This window comes from Cygnus olor, chromosome 20 (assembly GCF_009769625.2).
Source record: "Cygnus olor isolate bCygOlo1 chromosome 20, bCygOlo1.pri.v2, whole genome shotgun sequence".
Lineage (NCBI taxonomy): Eukaryota > Metazoa > Chordata > Aves > Anseriformes > Anatidae > Cygnus > Cygnus olor.
This window is the reverse complement of record NC_049188.1, coordinates 11,185,652-11,204,927: the sequence shown is the minus strand read 5'-3', so window position 1 is coordinate 11,204,927 and position 19,276 is coordinate 11,185,652. Positions and strand designations below refer to the sequence as shown.

The window sequence follows — 19,276 nt, the reverse complement described above, 5'->3', positions numbered from 1 at the left end:
AACAGTACGGTCATCCAGGCTTTGTGATTAAGTAGATTTCACCTGCATACTGGGGTAGAAAAATATGATAGCATTCATCATTTATAGAATCTGCTGCATCCAGTACAAACAAGGATGCATTTTTCCACTACACGTATGCCCCTTATTGGCAGCTTGTCTGTCATTCCAGGAGCATCTGGTCATGTCCAGCATCAGGGAACAGCATTTTCTTGGGAAACTGCAACCAAGCCCATTGCTAGAGATAAAAAACAGTCCTGATAAGAGAGTACTAGCCAGGTAGGAAGAAACTGCTAACCTCTGAATTACTGTTAAGATTTGATTATCATAGAATCAACACTCAGGTGTTTCAGCAAATAAGGTGCATCTATACTGGGTTTCCTTCCTCCGTAACAGAATGAAAGGAGCACAGCAAAGGGAATGAACTCCAGCACATTTTACTTTTAGAAGTGGGTCAGCACATTACTGGCAGTGAATATGGTAAGGAAATCTGAATCCCTGCTCACGGACTCCATGAGTGCAGGAGGAGATGCTCTAACTAGTGCTGCTAGTCAAGTGACTTCAGTTCACTTAGAACTTAGTTTGAGGCACAATTTTTAAATACAAAACCAAAAAAGTAGTCTATACAGTATGTAAATTTTTATGACGACAACATACAGGGCTTTGTTGTTGTTGTTGAAATCAGAAACTTCACACATTAATCTGTTTGTACATAAAGCAGCCAAATACTTTACCCCTTAACTCCTATTCTCACCTACATTGATTAAAAATAGTTTGTGCAAGAAAGCAATTGTCTGTTTCAGACTTGTTTTTCTCTTCCCGTTAATTCCTTTCTAATTAAGAAACTGGTAACATTTAGCTATTTATAATTAGCGTAATCTCCATTTTTAAAGATCAAAAGCCATGAATTTGCATTCAAACATGAAGTGTGCTTGACACAGTAAACAGAAATATCAGTAAAGAAATCAACTAGATGCACTGTAACCCCTATTTCCAAGTTGCAAATGAGCACACCAACTCCAAAGACTGTTCAACTTCTGTAGCATTCCATGAAGAATGTTGTTTTCCTCAACAGACATGGACCTAATTGGTTATGGTTTATTTCCTATGACTAATAGACCAATATATCTCTGTTAGAAACATTTTATACCTTTTCAACATACTTGCTTTTTCATTTTCCTGTAATTCAATGGGTAAAAGACAGTTTCAGTGGCTTGTAGGAGAACAGCCTTAGCACTGGGATTAGAAAAATCAGAAGACATTCTTGTATCCATTTCAATTCTTGATAAAACACCCAGGCTTAACTGAAGAAGTCTAGCAAATAAATTCTAAAGTTCTTGCTTGCTCCTACCTAGAGGACAACTACTGCACTTTGGAAATGTCAAGTGATTATCAAATCATCAGAATTTAAAAAGAACGTATTCCATAAAGTATCTGGATGTATTCATATACTGTTAGATATTTGTGTATATAAAGTGCACTGGATGCATTTCTCCCAGTTCCAGGTACTATCAAACTTTTTTTTTTTTTTAATCAACTCAATTACTGAAAGTGCAAGACTACAGGCTTAAAACTTAGAACTCTTCCAGCATGTGACAGCAAAAACAATTAGATTTGATTAGCTTTAAAACCAGCAGAGAAAGTCTTAAGGAAATCCTCCTATTATTAATGTTAAAAGAAAAAACACACATTATAAAATAGAATACAGACCACAATGTAGTGAATCAAGATTGCCTAGGAGGCAGAACTCCCACATTAATAATACAGCAGAATATATATTCAATGCTCATTTCTATGGTAACTTCCACTGTGGTGAGTAGACATTTGAGAAATTGCTTCAACATGGAGAAAATAAATATGCAAACTTTCCTGGAAAGATCTCATGTATTAACATGTACAGGTTACTCATTTTGTTAATTTTTACTATCTAACAATCACAAAAATGGTTAAATTGGGTGGACATACTGCTTTATTACTGAACTAAGCATTCCTGCCTAAGCATTTCTTTGCGTCTATTAACAGCACGTTTCATTTGCTCTTTTTATTGTCCAGTCAGTATAATGATACCATCCCATTTTTTCCTGTTGATTTTTGTTTCTTGTTGGGTTTGTGAGTGTTTTTTGTTTGTTTGTTTGTTTTTTAATTAAATTCTACATCAGTTATGTTGAATGTTGTATCTCAGTTTTCAGTATCTTGTTAAACCTTTCACAAACAGCTCAGGTCACTGAACAGATGTCTGAGGGGACCTTTGGTGATGAGTTACTGGACTATTCTGTTACAGATCTGGATAATGGGCGATTTCCACTTCTAACACTCTTGCTCCTGTCAGTAAAGGAGTCCCTCTGGGGCTTTCTGAACTATTGTGCCAGTTTTAATTTATGTCTCTTGCCAACATTATCCCTTACATTTAATATCTTCATTTGAAAAAGCTACGAAAACACTGCCTCTTCAAAAAATGGGGAGATGGTCGCTTGTATCAGCAAGTCAAGCAGTATATACAATACAAAAGCCAGAAACGTACTTTACTGGTGAAAAAAAAATCTTGTCTGAATTGAATAACTCACTATTAAGTATTGCCACTGCAACAACACAACCACCTTCAGAAAACTTAACTCAGTTTACAGGCAGAGACAACTCTGAGATTAGAGATCCATACAAAGTATTTACGAACATACATGCCATGCCAACAACCTTTTTTTCTTCTCAGCCTTAGAATATAATCAAGATGTAAAACACAGTGACAATGCAGCAGTAGCATCCTGCACAGAGGAAATCCTACGCTGTGAAGGCTAAATGTAGGATAGTCTAGACCCAGTGCTAAAGAAGGCCAGTAATCTCCAGTGGTACCTGTTTATGAGGACCCCTGAGTATGTGTGCCTTGGCGCCTTCACAAGCTGTCCTCATCGCTTCCAGTGATGGTGTTCCCAACAGGTCTGTGATCAAATCCAACTGCAGGTACAGAACACAGAAATTTGAGATCTTAGACACATATTAATATATTTCACTATGATAGTATATTCTTAATCTACAGTAACTTAAAGTACGAATCAATTTGAAACACTTACAGATAGCAAACTAAAGATTAACGTATACATTTAGTAGATAGCAAATGCAAACACTTGTAACTTCACTGAAAAAAGAAGAAAGATGATTTTCAAGTTTGGAAGCTTTGTTTTGTTTACTGGTTTAGTAATGTATTTTATTGCAATTTCAAAAGTCAACTTTATATCATGAAGAAAACCGAGAAGTACTGTTAATGATGTGTTATTCATTCTAAAAACCAAATGTTCTCAACTGAACATCAGCATTGCATACCAAGAAACCACACAAAGTTACCCCAAACCAGGTCAACTTCTACTTTACACAAATATTTTGCACTTTTCACAAAATATCAACACGAATAATTCCATAGAAGATGAAAAAAATGTACAAATGCCTTATATAAAAAAAATCCAATATATGGGGAAAATAATTAAAACAAACAAACAGTATCTATCTATATCCATCCAGCACCAAAGGAAAGAAAAGGAGTGGTGCTGGTTATAAGGAACATAAAAACTACCTAAAAAAGAACTAAGATGATGCTGTGCTTAAAACTGCTATCAGCTTTAAATGAAATGACATTTCATTCACCTTTTTAATTTTTAAAAGCAACAGACAAGCGTTCACCTTATTTCTGCAAAAGTATGTGCATACGCTCCTATACTGAATAAAAAAAAAACAACCCCGCAGGAGTCAAACAAAATAAAAAACTCTTGCCAGTGGTGAGCTCAGCTCCCTGGCTCCAAGTCTTCCCTCATGACCACATCTACTCATGCTAACGAGCAACTGCCTACCTCTCCTCTGAGAATAAACCCATTATCATCATTACACAGCCCTTGTATGCATGAAAAATCACTCATTGACTGTTGGTCTCAACTTGTGAAATGTGATTACTGTCTACACACCAAATGTGTTACCCTTCCTTGGTGTGAGCAGAAACCCTAGAGGTTGCGAGGGGCCTCGAGGTACGTGCAACTTCCTAATCCTGTACTGACCACGTCCTCGCTGTGGCTATCGTTGCTTCAGAGAGGAGTGACAGCAAAATACCTACATTTGTAAGGAGAGGGAGAACTAGAGAGGAAAAAAAGTCCTAGACCTTGAGTTTTTTAGATGTGGGAAAAATATAATTTTGAAATACACACATGGAGGGGATGTCATAAAAGCCTGGTATATTCACAAAATATAAGAAGTAATTATACCAGCATACCAGGGAATGTGGACTGCACCTAAACACCTGTATTTTTCAGCCAACTACTCCTGAAGTATGCAGCAATGATGTTAATTATGTTTATATCTATAGATACAGATATAGCTATAAATACACACACTTCATTCTATTGATTACAAAAAAAACAACAAAAAAACAACCACTGGAAAAAAAATCATAATGATCTCCTGGAGGTTCATGTTTAATGTCTCTAAAAATATAAGTTGTCTTGTCATGGCTCATACATTTCCAATAAACTCACAGAAGTCTTCTATTAAGCAGTCATTTATCTAGATGCATGTCATCAGTCATTAAACACATTTTTTCTAAAGTATTACAAAATTTATTTTAAAATTTTATTGTAAAAAATAGAAAAAAAAGATTACAAAACATTAGTTTTTAATTTAACCTCAGTTACATGGGTTTCATGCCTGTAAATCTACACTGTTGTTTTAGGTCAGAATGAGAAGCGCATTTCCAAAGCCAGCTTCTCAGCTGCTCCCACCTGGGCTCTGGTTTGCACCCAGCCTCTGGAGCACAGGTGCTGGATGCCTTTTAGATTGAGCTACCTGGGAGATGTGCTTCACAAGAACATCTCAAGGTATTTCATCTGCTGGTGGGCACTCAGACTGTGCAACCAAAGCAAATCTCCTTTCTGAACTGTGGTAAACGAAGATGTCAGGTCCTCAATCCCAGTCCCCTTGCCCTACAAACCCGCTCCTACTGGTAGGCTCTTGCTCACCTGAAAGTCACTGATGTCAGAAAGGCCAAAGCAGGACCCAGCAACAATCCCACTGTTTGTATGCCAACGTGTGACAGTGAGCGTTCCCTGTCTGCACACAGCTGTGCTGCTAAGTCAGGCGGGCTACACAGCTCCCCAGAAATGCAGCACCACACACTTGCTGGGCTTACTGGAAACGGCTGTGCTGGATTGGCTGATCTGCCCCAGTCGCCTTTCTTCCTGACAAACAGATCCTTCCAAATAGATTCTGCTTGTCGTCTCAGGCACGTGAATGGTTATTTTTAAGGATAAATGTTAACTATTCTAAATAGCATTGATAAAAAGCAAAAATAGGAGGTGCTAGATAATCAGAAACATTTTCAAATACGGTATTCCCCAATTATCACGGTAGGTTATCTCATGTCTTAGTTTTTTGTAAGAAATCCCGTAACATTCTTATTCGCAGTTAGCTATTGTAACTTGAGTAAGTAACCTAGATATATTCATTTATTTCAATATTTTACTATCCAAACTTTAAAATATCAAAATTACCAGTTCCAGTCTGCTTTTATAATTCAACTCTTTATTAACTTGATCACAGTTAGGAACTTCAGCACAGTCAGTTTTAGAACTCTTCCCTTACTTCTAGCAGGAAAACTTAGTAACACTTCTATGGTGACAATGACAAGAGCCACTGGACATGACACAGCATTGAAAAATATATATATGCCCAATGCAAAAACATTGTAAATATACGAATGTTTAAAATAGCATACCAGTGTGAATGATGTCTCTCAAGCCCATGAGAATACTTCGTGCATAAACAAACAAGAAAAGTATAGGGTTTGGAATGTCCCTTTTAACAAGAAGTTTGGAATGTGTTTTTATTTCTTGCCAGTCAATGTAAGTAATCTCACAATTTTTCCGCTATGTAGTTTCTAATCTACTGATGAATACTAAGGACATAAAACATTTTTATGACAGCACATCTTGTTCCTGCTCTTAGATAAATGAATAAAAGCATCCATCTCTAATACCTTACTGCAGACATCATTTTGGATCTACTTTAAAAATAATACTTCAAGAATAGTAGAGATACAGGCATGTTGCATTAGTTTGCTTACTGCTGGAGTGGTGATGAAGTATTCCAGAAAATTGAATGATTTTACACCTAGCAGCAGCTATATAAGATGAAGAAAATACTGAACATCTCCTTACATACTTGACCGCTACTACAATGAAGCAGTCTGAGCAAAACTACCTACTGGTGTGTTGAATAGTTCAAGTGCCAATACTGTATCTTCAGTTATATATTGATAGAAACTTGTTACTTTCTCATTTTAGCTGTTACGGAAACCTTGATCCCAGTTACATCACCTTTACCGTATCTCAGTAGACTACGGTAGACTTTAGTAATGCAGCAGATTCCAGGGGAATATAAGAAATACATATTTCAAAAGCTAATGTTAATAACCGCTTTTAATACTGTCTAGAAGCTATCATTTCAGTGTTTCAAAGTAGTTCTTTTTTTTTTGCCTGTGTGTAAACCAAGCAAAACAAAAGCAAGTTTGAGATTCAAAATGCATCAGTAATAATTGTCTCCACGAAATTATGCAGTAGATTTTTAAAGGGAAATTTAATTATACCTGCTGAATGGGACTCTGTGCCTGAAACAATATTCTTCGCCCAAGTAATTCTGCAAAGATACAGCCTACAGACCAGATGTCAATAGCATTGCTGTAGTGACGGCTGCCCATCAGGATTTCTGGAGCTCGATAATACTGAGTGACAACTTCCTGAGTCATGTGACGAGATTCATCTAATTCTTCCACCCTGGCCAATCCAAAATCACAAATCTAAATTGAGAAGGTAAATAAAAAAATTAAAATAACCAAAACACTTAATGCATTTCAAATAGGTAACCTTGTGGTAACGAAGTAGGAAATTCCAAGCCAGTATTTAAATAAATCAGATAATCTGTTGTAACTGCATAAGCAAAGGGAAAAGGGAGTAGAAAGAAATTATACTACTTTGTTCCACATCCATTTATACTTTCTACAAGTTATTTGAAATCACAGTATATTTTTATTTGGCATTACAATATTCATAATCTACAAGAGTACAAAAAATTGCAGTAAAAATAATTACATTGGCAACCTCTTGGGTTCAGAATACTTCATCCCAAAGCAAATTTCATTTGTTCATGATATGCCTCAAAAAGTTACAGAAAGATTCAACCTTCTCTCACTTTCGCTACCTCTGAGGATTTTTTTAAATTTCCTTAACCAGAAGGGTTAAGAAAACAGACCAAAATTTTCACAATTAGAATGCTTAGCAAATCAATGCAAACAAAGCTTAATTTATTGGTATTTGGCATCACTATTCAACATGTCTCAGCCCTCTGAAGTTTCATATACCCAAGAAGACAATGGAAGAATCTCGAGCATATTGCATTGCCTTTATTTTACCTAGCACGCTGAACACTAACACATACCTGGAGAAACTGCCTGCCTTTCTAAACTGCTGAGGGCATGAGATATCCCACTCAAGTCAGACAAAATAATCATGTCTGCTTTGCTTTCATAGATTTGGGGACAGGTAGAGAGAAAAGGGAAATGGAAGATGTTCATTCATTTCCTTTATATTTATTTTTAAGAATCTGTAGGATTTTTTTTTCTTTTACAATGACTTCACAGGAAAAGTGTTTATATTAAATGGTTTTGTTTAAAAAATTAAAACACATCTGATTGATAATGAACAGCATATACATATGTACATTTTCAATAAATTTAAGTAGCACCTTAAGAACACAGTTGCTGTTCACAAGTAGGTTCCCTGGTTTAATGTCTCGATGTAAAATGCCAGCAGAATGTAGATATTTCAGACCTGAAATATTAAACAAAATTAAAATAAGTACCTCTTTTTCCTTTTCAAAAGAAGTTTAAGGCTGACAACACTTTCCTGAAAGGTCCTGCAACTCCGGATGAGCAAATACTTCACCATTAGCTCATTTTTTCACAATTCTCACTTCAATTATCTAGTACATATTTGACCTCTCAACGAACATAAACTTCTGGAGTATACAAACTAGACCCAGAGAGTGATTGAAGCAGTCTTTTCTGTCTTCCCCCAAAACAAAACCAAACCTAAACATGACCTCTCTGGTTATGATATAGATACTCTGGTAATCACAACCCTGGAATACCGACATGGCTCTTACTGCTCTGTTTCCCAGTAACAATTTTAATTTCTGCAGCACTAAAATTTGACTTAAAAATTTCCTAGTTAAGAGCTGCATTTCAGAAGTAAACTCAGATTAAATCCAAGCTAATCTGCATATATAAATGAGCATACAGATATAGAACAAATAAATTATAGCATTAAACTGGGCAACACAGCTCTCAGGTCAAATGCCTGGGCAAAATGAATGAGAAGTAATTCTTGAAGAAACTTCAACTGACAATTTTGCATTGCCATCTGGATAACAAATTGAGTTTTGAGCATTCCCCCAGCCATTATAAACCCGGTAATCACACAGGCACAAATGCCTTTTTGTCCTTTAGGTGGGTAAATCTTTTCTCTAGCACAACAGGTACTATCAGTAGCCTATATTCACTGGATATCATTTAGATTCCTTTGCTCTGCTCTTCACAAATTTACTACCAGATAAGACTGACTGCTTACTGTCAGCTTACTCCAGTGAAACTATGCAAATAAAGCCAATGGAAACACAATTGGACTGACAATGATCAGATGTTCAAAAGGCAAGCAAAATAATCTAATTTCTTGGATAGAAGTTTCCAAATTAAACTAAAAAAGACCAAAACAATCATATTTAAAATGACCGTTGTAGTGACTTGTTTTAGATAAAATTACACTTTAGCGGTCAGTTCCCTAACAATTTAAACTAGTGTTCTGAAAAATGCGTTAAGCGTGCATAGTTATATATTTACCAGTTTGGTTCAGCCTAGGTGTCCCTTCTGTACCTTGATTCAACAAGTACCAGGAGACTGTTAAAACACACATCCCTCCTGAACTTCACTCTTTCATAGACCATTAAAAAATCCTTTGTGGATGAAGCCTTGCCATCTGCACCCATGTACTATAACAGAAGGCAGCAGGACTGCCATATTCTTATAACTCGAATAATTAATGCTTGCTTAATTTATAATATGAAATTTAAAAAAAATAAATTGAGTTTCCAAAGGAAACTTATTTAAGATGAGGATGTCTTGAAAACAAACATTAAGAAACAGAGAAAGAAATATAACAGTACTACATAACTTACATTCATTTTCAAAGAAAAAAAATTACCTCTTAAAATCTGGTAAAGAAAAACTTTGACATGATCCGAGCTGAGTGGCTGAGGAGAGACGATAATCTTATGGAGGTCACTCTGCATCAATTCAGTGACAACATATCTTCAATTTATTAGTTAAGGCAAAAGCAGAAAGTCCAGCATGTAATCTCTTGAAACATTTACTCTAATTTAGGAATTCGAGCTCTTATAGGTCAGAGCTATAGAGTAACAAAGAATAAAGCTTCTTTACAAAACAGAGGTCAGTCTCCAAACTCTTAAAAGAATGAAAATAAATAAGAGGTTGTGAAAGAGAAAAGATTATTCAATAAAATACCATTTGCATTAAGGTAGTTGTTACAAAATTATCCCCAAGTCAAATCACGATTCAGAAAACAAAATAAAATTCTTAACGTAATTAATGGCATGTTGAAATCTTTAATTTTTCCCTTACAATGCGTAAGCCACAAATTACGAGCAACAGAAGTAGCATCGTTAGATTGGACATATATCAACATGACACGTGCAAGCCTATGAAAATCTGTCATCAGAAGTACTTTGCAGGTTGCTACATGTCCAGTTACGCAGACTTTTAGAAACACACACACTTCCCCAAATTTGCCCAGTATCTGCTATTTCACCTTCGCAAGCATCACGTACACATGCATCCAAATCCCAGCCATAAAACCTCTTCTGAGTTATAACAGGAGAAGAGAAACTAACACAAACAAAATATTTTCTGTCTGAAGGAAAAATGAAAAAACAGACAAATAGAACCCACCAGCTGATGTGCCCGCAGACATGGCCATAGTCGGGCCCGCTGAAAATTTACAGAAACAGTTGAAGGTACAAAGGGATACAAAATGCTGTGGCTTATCCTGAGGTAAGGTGTAGATTAAGAAGGGCATTATGTTTATTCAGGAGACACTGAAAATACTAAAAATAAAATGTTTCAAAAATGGAGGAATATGGAAGACACAAGGAGCATATCTTAACCCACAAAATCAATACCACTGGGCCAATTTCCTGAACATGTTACAGTAATAAACACTTGCAAAAGTTCAAAGCAAAACCACAGCACCTCAACTTCCAGGAAGAATTCAACTTGCAACACTGAGAATTTTGAAAACGCTTATTTCAACTTTTACATCAAATAAGCTGGATAAGATGACTAAAAAATATTACTGCTTTAAAAGTTACCTTTAGCAGTCACAATTGAGACAAAAAAGAATATCTCTGGTATTACATTCAAGGCCAAAGAAGGTAAAAACTCAGTTGCCATACATTAATTAACTCCTACTTTTAGCAACACAAACACCCCACAGACTGCTGCGGTGAGCACGGAGCCACACCAAGCCCGGCAACGTTCGAAGCAGACAAAACCGAGGCGGAGAGGTGGTGCACGCTGCCGAGGTCGTGCAAGAGATCAAGGAGAGAGTTAGAAATAAAGCTCCGTCTCCTGGGCCCCAACCTCCTCTCTCACCTGGTGTACCAGGTTCGCTCACAGTTCAAGGCAGAGCGGTAGGCAGCAGGCACAGCCTTCCACAAGCACAAACGGATCACCTGAAGGAATCAGGAACACCTCAGTCACCCCTCCTCACACTGGCTGCCACCTAACACTGATGTGTTCACATGTTGGCCTACTGCTCTATAGAAAGGAACGGGATTTTGCTTTACGTGAGCAAGTCACAGGCTCCAGTGTTACCTGTCCTACACATCTGCTGTGCAGAAGCTCCGGTGACTTCACGACCTAGCAATGGCATTTTTAAGTGTGCCCTGACCTCCTCTCTGAAACCAACGGAAGGTAACTAGGTCAGCCCCGAGGCTTGGGTTTGGTTTTGCTTTTAAATCTCACCATATCCTGTAGGAGCCTTATCAGTTGGTTCAATGCTCTTCATAACCAGCTCTGTTACATATCACGCCTGAAATATAACAGCAAACCCTGACTTCTGTTGAGATATTTATCTCTGGGTAACACAGTAAGCAAGTCAGCTTCAGCAGAAACTTCTTCTTCCCATTATCTGCAATTAATCAGCACAGGTTAAACCGCACTTACAACCATCTAGAGAAAACTTTAACTTTCTTTCATCTCTACCTAATCAATGTTCTCCTTCCATCTGTTGCTCTGCATAACCTATCTGATTAAAAAAAAAAAAGCAGCCAAATTGCTCACCTGTCACTAGCACACCACACAAAAATTCATTTTGGAAAATAAATATTGCCAACTTTCTGGCCCAAAATCCCAAGTACAACTGCATTCCTATAAAAGTTATTAACATTACTTCGTAAAGAAAAAAAACTAACCCTGTAGCACCGTACTTTCCAGTCCTCTAATTTTTCTTCTCCTTTTGTAAAGGCCCTCTTAAATATTTATACCAGCCTTTTTAAATTAGTTGTTTTACCTTATGGCTGCAATACATCTTTGCATTTCATTTTTAATGTAAGTATTAAAAAAAAATCCAAAAGCATTACTCTGCATTTTATTATGATAAGATTTCTGTTTTGCTACACCACAAATCCTCCTAAACCTCAATCCTGAGCATAATGTCTCCCAGATGTCTCAACTAGTTGCCATGCCAACTAAAGCAGCTTAAATTAAATGAGAGCCTGAAATGGCACCTGCACCACTCCAGGTCTGCTGCGCGTTAAATAAAGCTCTCTTGACAGGGGCTCAGAGGTGCCATTAACTTGAACAGCAGCTATCTGATTATTGTCTCTAGATAATTTAATGAGGGTCTCTAAACAAGAGCAAAAGCAGCAGTTGCTTGATGTTCCTTCCTTTTATAAATGTGGCAGTTTCTTAAACAGCTGGTGCCCAAGCGGGTCAATGACTTTACTCCGGCCACTACTATAAATGTTTAACAAAAACAAACTGCACGAGCCCTGTGGGATTTCTGTCAACTACTCAGGCAGGTATCTGCACTTTTTTTTTTTTTTTTTTTTTTAACACACACAGTATGCTCTGGCTATGAGGTGGTCACTGGAGCTGTAACATGCAGCTAAGCTGAACATCACTACCAGATAAAAATTGCAACTGACAGCAGTAATTAGTTAAGTAGCTGTACAAAATTAGAACTACAAATGTACCAATTCGCTTCAGAATAATTACCAAGGCAAATGCACAGCACAGAAAAACGTCACTTACTCGGACTGGGAAACTGCTGAGTTGGTAAGTTTTACACAGTGACAAGCAAATTTTAACAAAGAATAGAGTACTGTGATGCAATATTCTCATAATGACTCAAATTCTTCTTCACTATGTCTCCACATACTACAAAATTTAATTTTACAAATATTCTTTCCTGGGATGAGGCCAGCATTTTGTGAACAAGTTCTGGGTTAGGTGGATTAGCAGGATGCCACCAGTGGAGGGGAAGTGTGTATCTGCAGGACACTAAGAAAGAACTGTAAAAAAAACAACTCAAAGAAACATGCTTTCTTTTAAAAAACAAATATTTCTAACATATTTCAAGATTTTCTATAAAACGTGGACAAAGTATTTACTCCTATTTTAGTAGGTTATAATTATTTTTACATTTGGATCATATCAAGCTTTGCTTCTGATGCCATCTCTGTTCTGTTCTAACTCTCTACACACCTTATAGCTTCTTCATAGAAAAAGTTCTGTCACATCTTCATTTCATATCAATGTCCAAATCACACCCCGCAAAAGATCTGGTCCATGTAAAAAACAGCATAAGAATTATTAAAAGTTAATTAATCTAATGCTTATCTAAACTCATTTTATATATTTAAAATACGTTTTCCTCTCTACAGAGAATTACTAATGGCAGTGTGTTTGCTATGGAGTCACCTCTAATTATGCGAGGTAGAAATGGCAATCTGTGGCACATGTCAAAGACTACAGACGAGCAATAGCACAAGGTTTTTGGAAGGACGTGGTTTTGGAGGCAGAAAAAACGCCCCCCGCCCCCACCAAATCAATCAATCAATAAATGAATTAAAAGGTCAGTTCTTCACACTAGGAAGAAAATGCTAGAACTCTGTCTGAATCTTACTTCTGTGTAAGGTCAGGGCTTTAAGCTCTTGCCAATTTCCTGATACAGAGAAAATTCAGCCTTTCAACCTAATTCAGCCAGGGCACAATGAGAGAAGCATCATCTTTGTGTCCCTCCTCCAGGCCCACTCCAACAGGTCCATGTCCTTCTTGTGCTGGGGGCCTGAGCTGAACGCAGGCTCCAGGTGGGGTCTCACGAGAGTGGAGCAGAAGGGGACAATCCCCTCCCTCGCCCTGCTGCCCACATTGCTTTTGGTGCAGCCCAGGATACAGGTGGCTCATGTTGAGCATCTCAGCAGCTTGCACTCCCAACTCCTTCTCCTCAGGGTTGCTATCAAAGATGTCAAATAGTGCCAGTCCCAGTTTATTACTATTACTAATAATTTATTCTACAAATATTTTTTAAACAGATTTAAAAAGATGCAACACCAAATATCGGTGCACACAGTGAAGAATTCTTACTCAAAGTTAGCAGTTTAAAACCTTCTCTCAGGTTGTCATTTCAGGTTCTTCAAAAACCAAGTCATAATCCCTAAGATAGAAATTAAGATAATTTATCGAGTACCTACAAAAGGTTTAAAATTAACAAGACAGAGGGGGAAAATATCAGTCTATTTTTACTGAGTCATTGACAGCCAGACACATCCTGCTAGCAGATTCTGCTTGAAAGATAACTGCTAACAATACACGATATTCAACTTGAAAACCTCTCCGGTATTTTCCCATGAGTACACTATCTTCTCAATAGAAATAATTTCACATTGATGCATTCCAGGGAAAAATCACTGTAATACCAGTATACTTAGATTCAGTAAGTTCCATGAGTAGTTCATTCTCTTATTAAATGATAATTAAACGGAGCAGACAGCTCTGGGTTGAACTAACAGCCTACTTTTTTTTTTTTTTTTTTTAAAAAAAAGAAGTCTGTAGTGTCAGCTGGTAATGCTGTTCAGCTTTTCAAGCTGGCCTTTAGATATACTTTCACCATAAGAAGGGACTTTGAACTCATGTCACCCTGCAGAGCCAGCTTCTAATCAATTAAATCCCTCCTGCAGAAGTCTGTCTGGTGCTCATGCATACTTCTGCCCAAATGAAGACAAAATTTTGGGCTTGGGGGGTATACTTGCATGTCGATAGAGCTTACTCCTAGAATTACATTTTCAGTTCCAAACAATATTATCCAACTAGATACCGCAAATACTGCAATAAAGGTATTACAACTTTACTGCTGAATAAGGTGAAATTTTAAACCTCTGCAAAAGCTGCTCTTGTTACAGAGAGAATAGAGTCAGTTTGGTTGATGGTTCATTCAAGCAGACATTTGGACTCTTTCTGACAGAGTTTACTGGTATGACAATAACACAATTTTTTCATTACCTGTGTAATGGATGTCAAGCTATTCTGTTCACATAATTTTCTATTGAGAATCTAAGTCACAATTCTTCCTGATCCACCCAGAACATAAACTGTTGTGTTACCAGCTGCAAAATGGCAACCCATAGCCTTCTACAGAATATACTAATCCTCTTAATCCTTGAAGCCCCTGTTCGATTTGCTTGTGTGGAACTTGCTGCAATGACATTTTAGACAGCTACTCACCAAACAAGAAGGCAGCCCATTCTAAGGACACTGGGAAAGACCAGGGAACCGGAGCATACTTTACTTGGTATCCCAGCGCTGTTATCATCATCCCTTTCACTGGCCGGATGAACAGTATTTACTCCACAAGAAATAAGGAAATAGTTCTGGCACCTCTTAATATGACCGATGGGGAGGAATTGCTCCACTCCTTCTCTTTTACTAGCATTAAAATCTTTGCAAGTCAATATACAAGACTGACAAAAGTTATGTCTTTTCAACTGCTTCTAACATTCACTTTAATGGAAAAAGTTTTCCGTTGTGAAAGTGGAGCATCATGGAACTAGTGGATTGAAAAAAAAAGTTTTCAAGGCTTGGTCCCCCAGATATGGACTACAGTTACCTAATCTTCTTAAAACGAATCTGAAGTAAGTTTGTATGCTACAGTAAGCAAAAGCAGATACAATTAAAAATGTGTATAGAAATTGAAACACCTATACATTCATTTTTCTTGTGAATTTAACAATCCTAAGTGTACTTACTGCAATTATTGCAACAGAAAGGAGAAAGATGACTACAAAGCAAAGTTTTTTATAACCAATATTAGAGTCAGGAAATTCAACAAATAATAAAAAGAACACAGCCCCATAACATACTAGTCAGAATGACTTAAAAATCAGTTAACCATAAAAGAAACTACCATTTCTGGTTTTATATACAAAACTTGGCACTAGCTAAGCTTATCCCAGGGCAGACAACCCTTATTACGATTCCTGATCTGTAGCTAGTGAAGTCTGCAGAGAAGAACAGAATCACTCCAATTTTAAATAAATAAATAAATAAATATGTTCTAAATCAATCTCACAATATTCCAATATTCCTAGACACTTTCTGTACCACAAAAATCTGTACTTAATTCATTGCATTAAAATAATTTCTAGCAATGTAACAGGCTAAGTACTAACACAATCTGCTCTGAGTCCCAGAACTTCTCTACCAACTAGTCAGTAAGAACGCTATCCAGCTTAACGAATCACTTCTCAGGATTTTACAATGCAGAAATTCCCAGCCCCAGAACAGTTTACCCAAACAAAGATTGGAAAAGGAAACAAGCCAAAACATAACATTCTCATGTCATGTCATGATGAACAATCTAACTTTTAACATGGTTACCCACAGATAGCATGTAACTTCATACCAGCGACACATCCAACAGCACACACACTGTGAAATCTGTCTTCTTGATCAAGATAGGAGCTGAACAAAGAAAGCCACAACCCAACTAACCTGCTGAAGCATCCCCAAAAAGTCATGATTTCAAAGCATGTGTGACAGCAGCGCTTTCTGAAAGCGCCAGAAAGTATTTTAAGGTACTGATAGGAAGATAATTACTGGATATAGTTTTCAGATAAATATTTTGGAGGATTCACAATTGGTAGCAGCAGTATAAGCTGGTAAATATCACAATGCACTGCATGTACTGGTTCATATATATTGAGAGTTTCATGTTCCAGCGCTTCTCCAATGCTAACATTAATCAAGACTTCTTAAAAGTAGATTCCCTTCTTCTAATAAAACTGTTCAGATACAGGCTCAAGGTTTTTGTACTTCTATTAGATAAGTTCCACCAGCTAATTGCAGTTTCTAAGCTAATGAAAATTACACCTACCTCAATTAGGAAGCTCTATTTTATATTTAGGATACATTTCTTCAAAATAGTCAATGTGTGGAGGCTGGAGTATGTCGAGGGCTGAGAGTACCTAGGAAACACCACACAAGATCAAGACCTACCCCAATCAAACAAAAAAAAATCCCTTTCAAAAAGACAGTCAGACTGCACCTTTCTTTTAGAACACAGTTTTATGTTACCCCACACCGACAGACCAATATTCTATCTCAGTAGTGTGTGAATGTAATAGTCTATCTAGTCTAATTTTTTGTTCTGTACATTCAGGTCTCTCTGTTTTCTTTCTTTCCCCCTCCTCCCCCTTTGTTTTTAATTTAAGAAAAAAAATCCAGCTCTTCTGGTACTAGTTGTAAGCATAAATTAATCTACCCACTATATTTTTTTAATCTCAAAAATATATAACCATAAAATATTGGAAAGAAGTAATTCTAACAGAGAAATGCAAAAGAAAAAGATACTACACTTTTTTGTCATTCATCTTCAACAGTTCTTTGATACACTGCTTCCATGTAGGAATTACAAAAAGCAAAGCTGTTTGCATACTGAACCAGAAGCTCAGACCTAACTTCTCTGTGAAGGGCAAAAAGGCAGAAAAGCAGCAGCACAAAATTTACATCCTCTCACAGGAAAAAAATACTACCTGCATGTAGTCTTCTAGGTCCTGTCCTATGCATATCATTTGGGTGAAGTTCACAGACTTCAGTGGTTATCAAGCGTGAATTTTGGCTGCTTACACAGATGTTTTTATTCAATTCTAGCCCTCAGTAACAACTCCCCCATAATAAAAATCCTGGTAAGAAGCAGTTTAAGATCCCAGTTCAAAAGAAGTCTTGTCCCAGAGCATCTCCCAGGGACAGGCGATAGCGTGGAGGAGGAACTCCTTGCAATCTGGCACTAGCTCACAAGCCAGTCCATCTCTTTTGCATCCCCACTAACAACACGTATCTGAATCCAGGGCTTAGTCATAAATAAAATCTTTCTTGGAATAGAATAACCTCAGGTTAAAAAAAAAAATAATAAAAAGAGCTATTTTGAGAAAGGAAGAAAAGCAGTGAAATAAAGTTCTAAAACAGATTCCCACTTCCTGAACCAGTTCCAGCAGGAGAAGACAGTACTCCCAAGATGCTTGTTACTGCGCACCGAAGGGAGAGGTTACCACATCCACAGTTGCAACTGTGGAACAGTTACTGCAAGTGCTTTTCTTATTCACTTCAGACACAACCGTAAGGGAAATTCAAATCATTTTTAAATGGTTTAACTTAATCTAGCTGATTTAACCTGAAGAAGATTTAGGACTGCTTGCACAGCCACTCTGCTAGAAGAACTGAAAGCACAATAAACTCCGACAAAGGGGAGAGGAAGATGGAGTGAGAAACAGCTTGGAAGCAAAAGCGTTTCCAGCTGGCATAGCTTTGTGCAGATTGAAATTTATCTAGAGCCTAAAATAAAATTAGGTTGAAGTGTATTGCCTATTTGTAACCATTTTGGAAGGAAAATTACGAATACCCCTAGATACTTGACAATCAAGTTTTTAATTTTTTACAGTGTTTACAATAGCAGTGTCTGAGTTTCCAGGAAATTTGGTGAATACAAAATTGAAGAACTTTTAAAGCATTTTAGATATTCTATAACTTAAAATAATAATAATAAAAAACCTTTAGCTACAGCTAGCACCATTTTACAATTACACTTTATATTATACTTCAAAGTTACTTTGAAATACATTAAAACTACTTACATTGTCATGCTTAAAAAAACACAACATCTTCAACTCCCGGAAGACCCTTTTACAAGAGACCAAATTTTGGAAGACGTTGGGCATCTTTTTGAGTGCAACTCTCTTTCCATCTCGTGGATCTGTTACTGACCTACAGAATAAAAGATTCAGAACATCACATACGACTGTTAGTCAACTTCTCTACATCACAAAAGAATATTTAAGAGTTCTTATCATTGTCAACTTAGACGGTGAGTCAAAACAATGCGAAATACATTGCAGAGCGAAAAAAGTATTAAGCTAGGGTGCTGTGCACCGTATTTTAGAGTCTATAAAATGTAGCGTGATCATTCTCTGATTAGCGTACATATACACATACGCAGGCAAGCTTGGTAACTTCTAAGTGGCTCGACGCACACCCATCCATGCGTATGCTGCCTGCCACTGGCATACACTGCAGCTGAAGACCAACAACTCGAGCTGAGGAGCAGATGTGACCACAAATATCTCCTTCACCTCTCAAGGCAAACCTTATTATGAGTAAAACATGTCTGAGCTACAGAGATTTGATTTTGTCAGGACTACTGCTTTCTTCTTCCTCCCAAAACAGGGTGAAAATTTTAATAATCCCATTCAGACGGCACAATGGCAAGTATAAGGCTATTACTTGATCTATCACTAAATCACTTTGCATCTGGAGATGCAACAGCACATGGAATCTAAGTTTCCACAAGTGTAAGATGGGCATGACACCTGTCTTTCTCCCAAAGAGGTTATGGGATGTAAGCATAGTAGTTCAGAAATTATAAGGTGCTTTGCACATGGCAAACATTTTAATTTAAAGTAATTAGATTCTGAAAATAGAATTTTATAATGAGAACCACAGAACTAGAGCAAGGAGATTATGGTGCCTCAACTCCCTATCACTGTTTCTAAGGTGAGGTTGCACAAATCTCACTACAAAACAGGGTTTCTAGATCTTTAGTCATTAGGAAGCTTTCTTTTTTTTTTT

General features: G+C 37.0%; 1 protein-coding gene across 3 annotated transcripts in view; it reads right to left on the bottom strand.

The window, feature by feature from the left end:
- NLK (nemo like kinase) overlaps positions 1 to 19,276 on the bottom strand; it is a 52,986-nt gene that overhangs the window by 7,792 nt on the left and 25,918 nt on the right. For all 3 annotated transcript variants that reach the window (XM_040532453.1, XM_040532452.1, XM_040532454.1), the window contains exons 3-8: positions 18,286 to 18,415; positions 16,565 to 16,620; positions 9,282 to 9,388; positions 7,768 to 7,853; positions 6,614 to 6,823; positions 2,845 to 2,946 (exon numbers count right to left, since the gene is read on the bottom strand). In XM_040532453.1, the coding sequence (XP_040388387.1) occupies positions 2,845 to 2,946; positions 6,614 to 6,823; positions 7,768 to 7,853; positions 9,282 to 9,388; positions 16,565 to 16,620; positions 18,286 to 18,415 (691 nt within the window). The remainder of the gene's footprint in view (positions 1 to 2,844; positions 2,947 to 6,613; positions 6,824 to 7,767; positions 7,854 to 9,281; positions 9,389 to 16,564; positions 16,621 to 18,285; positions 18,416 to 19,276) is intronic.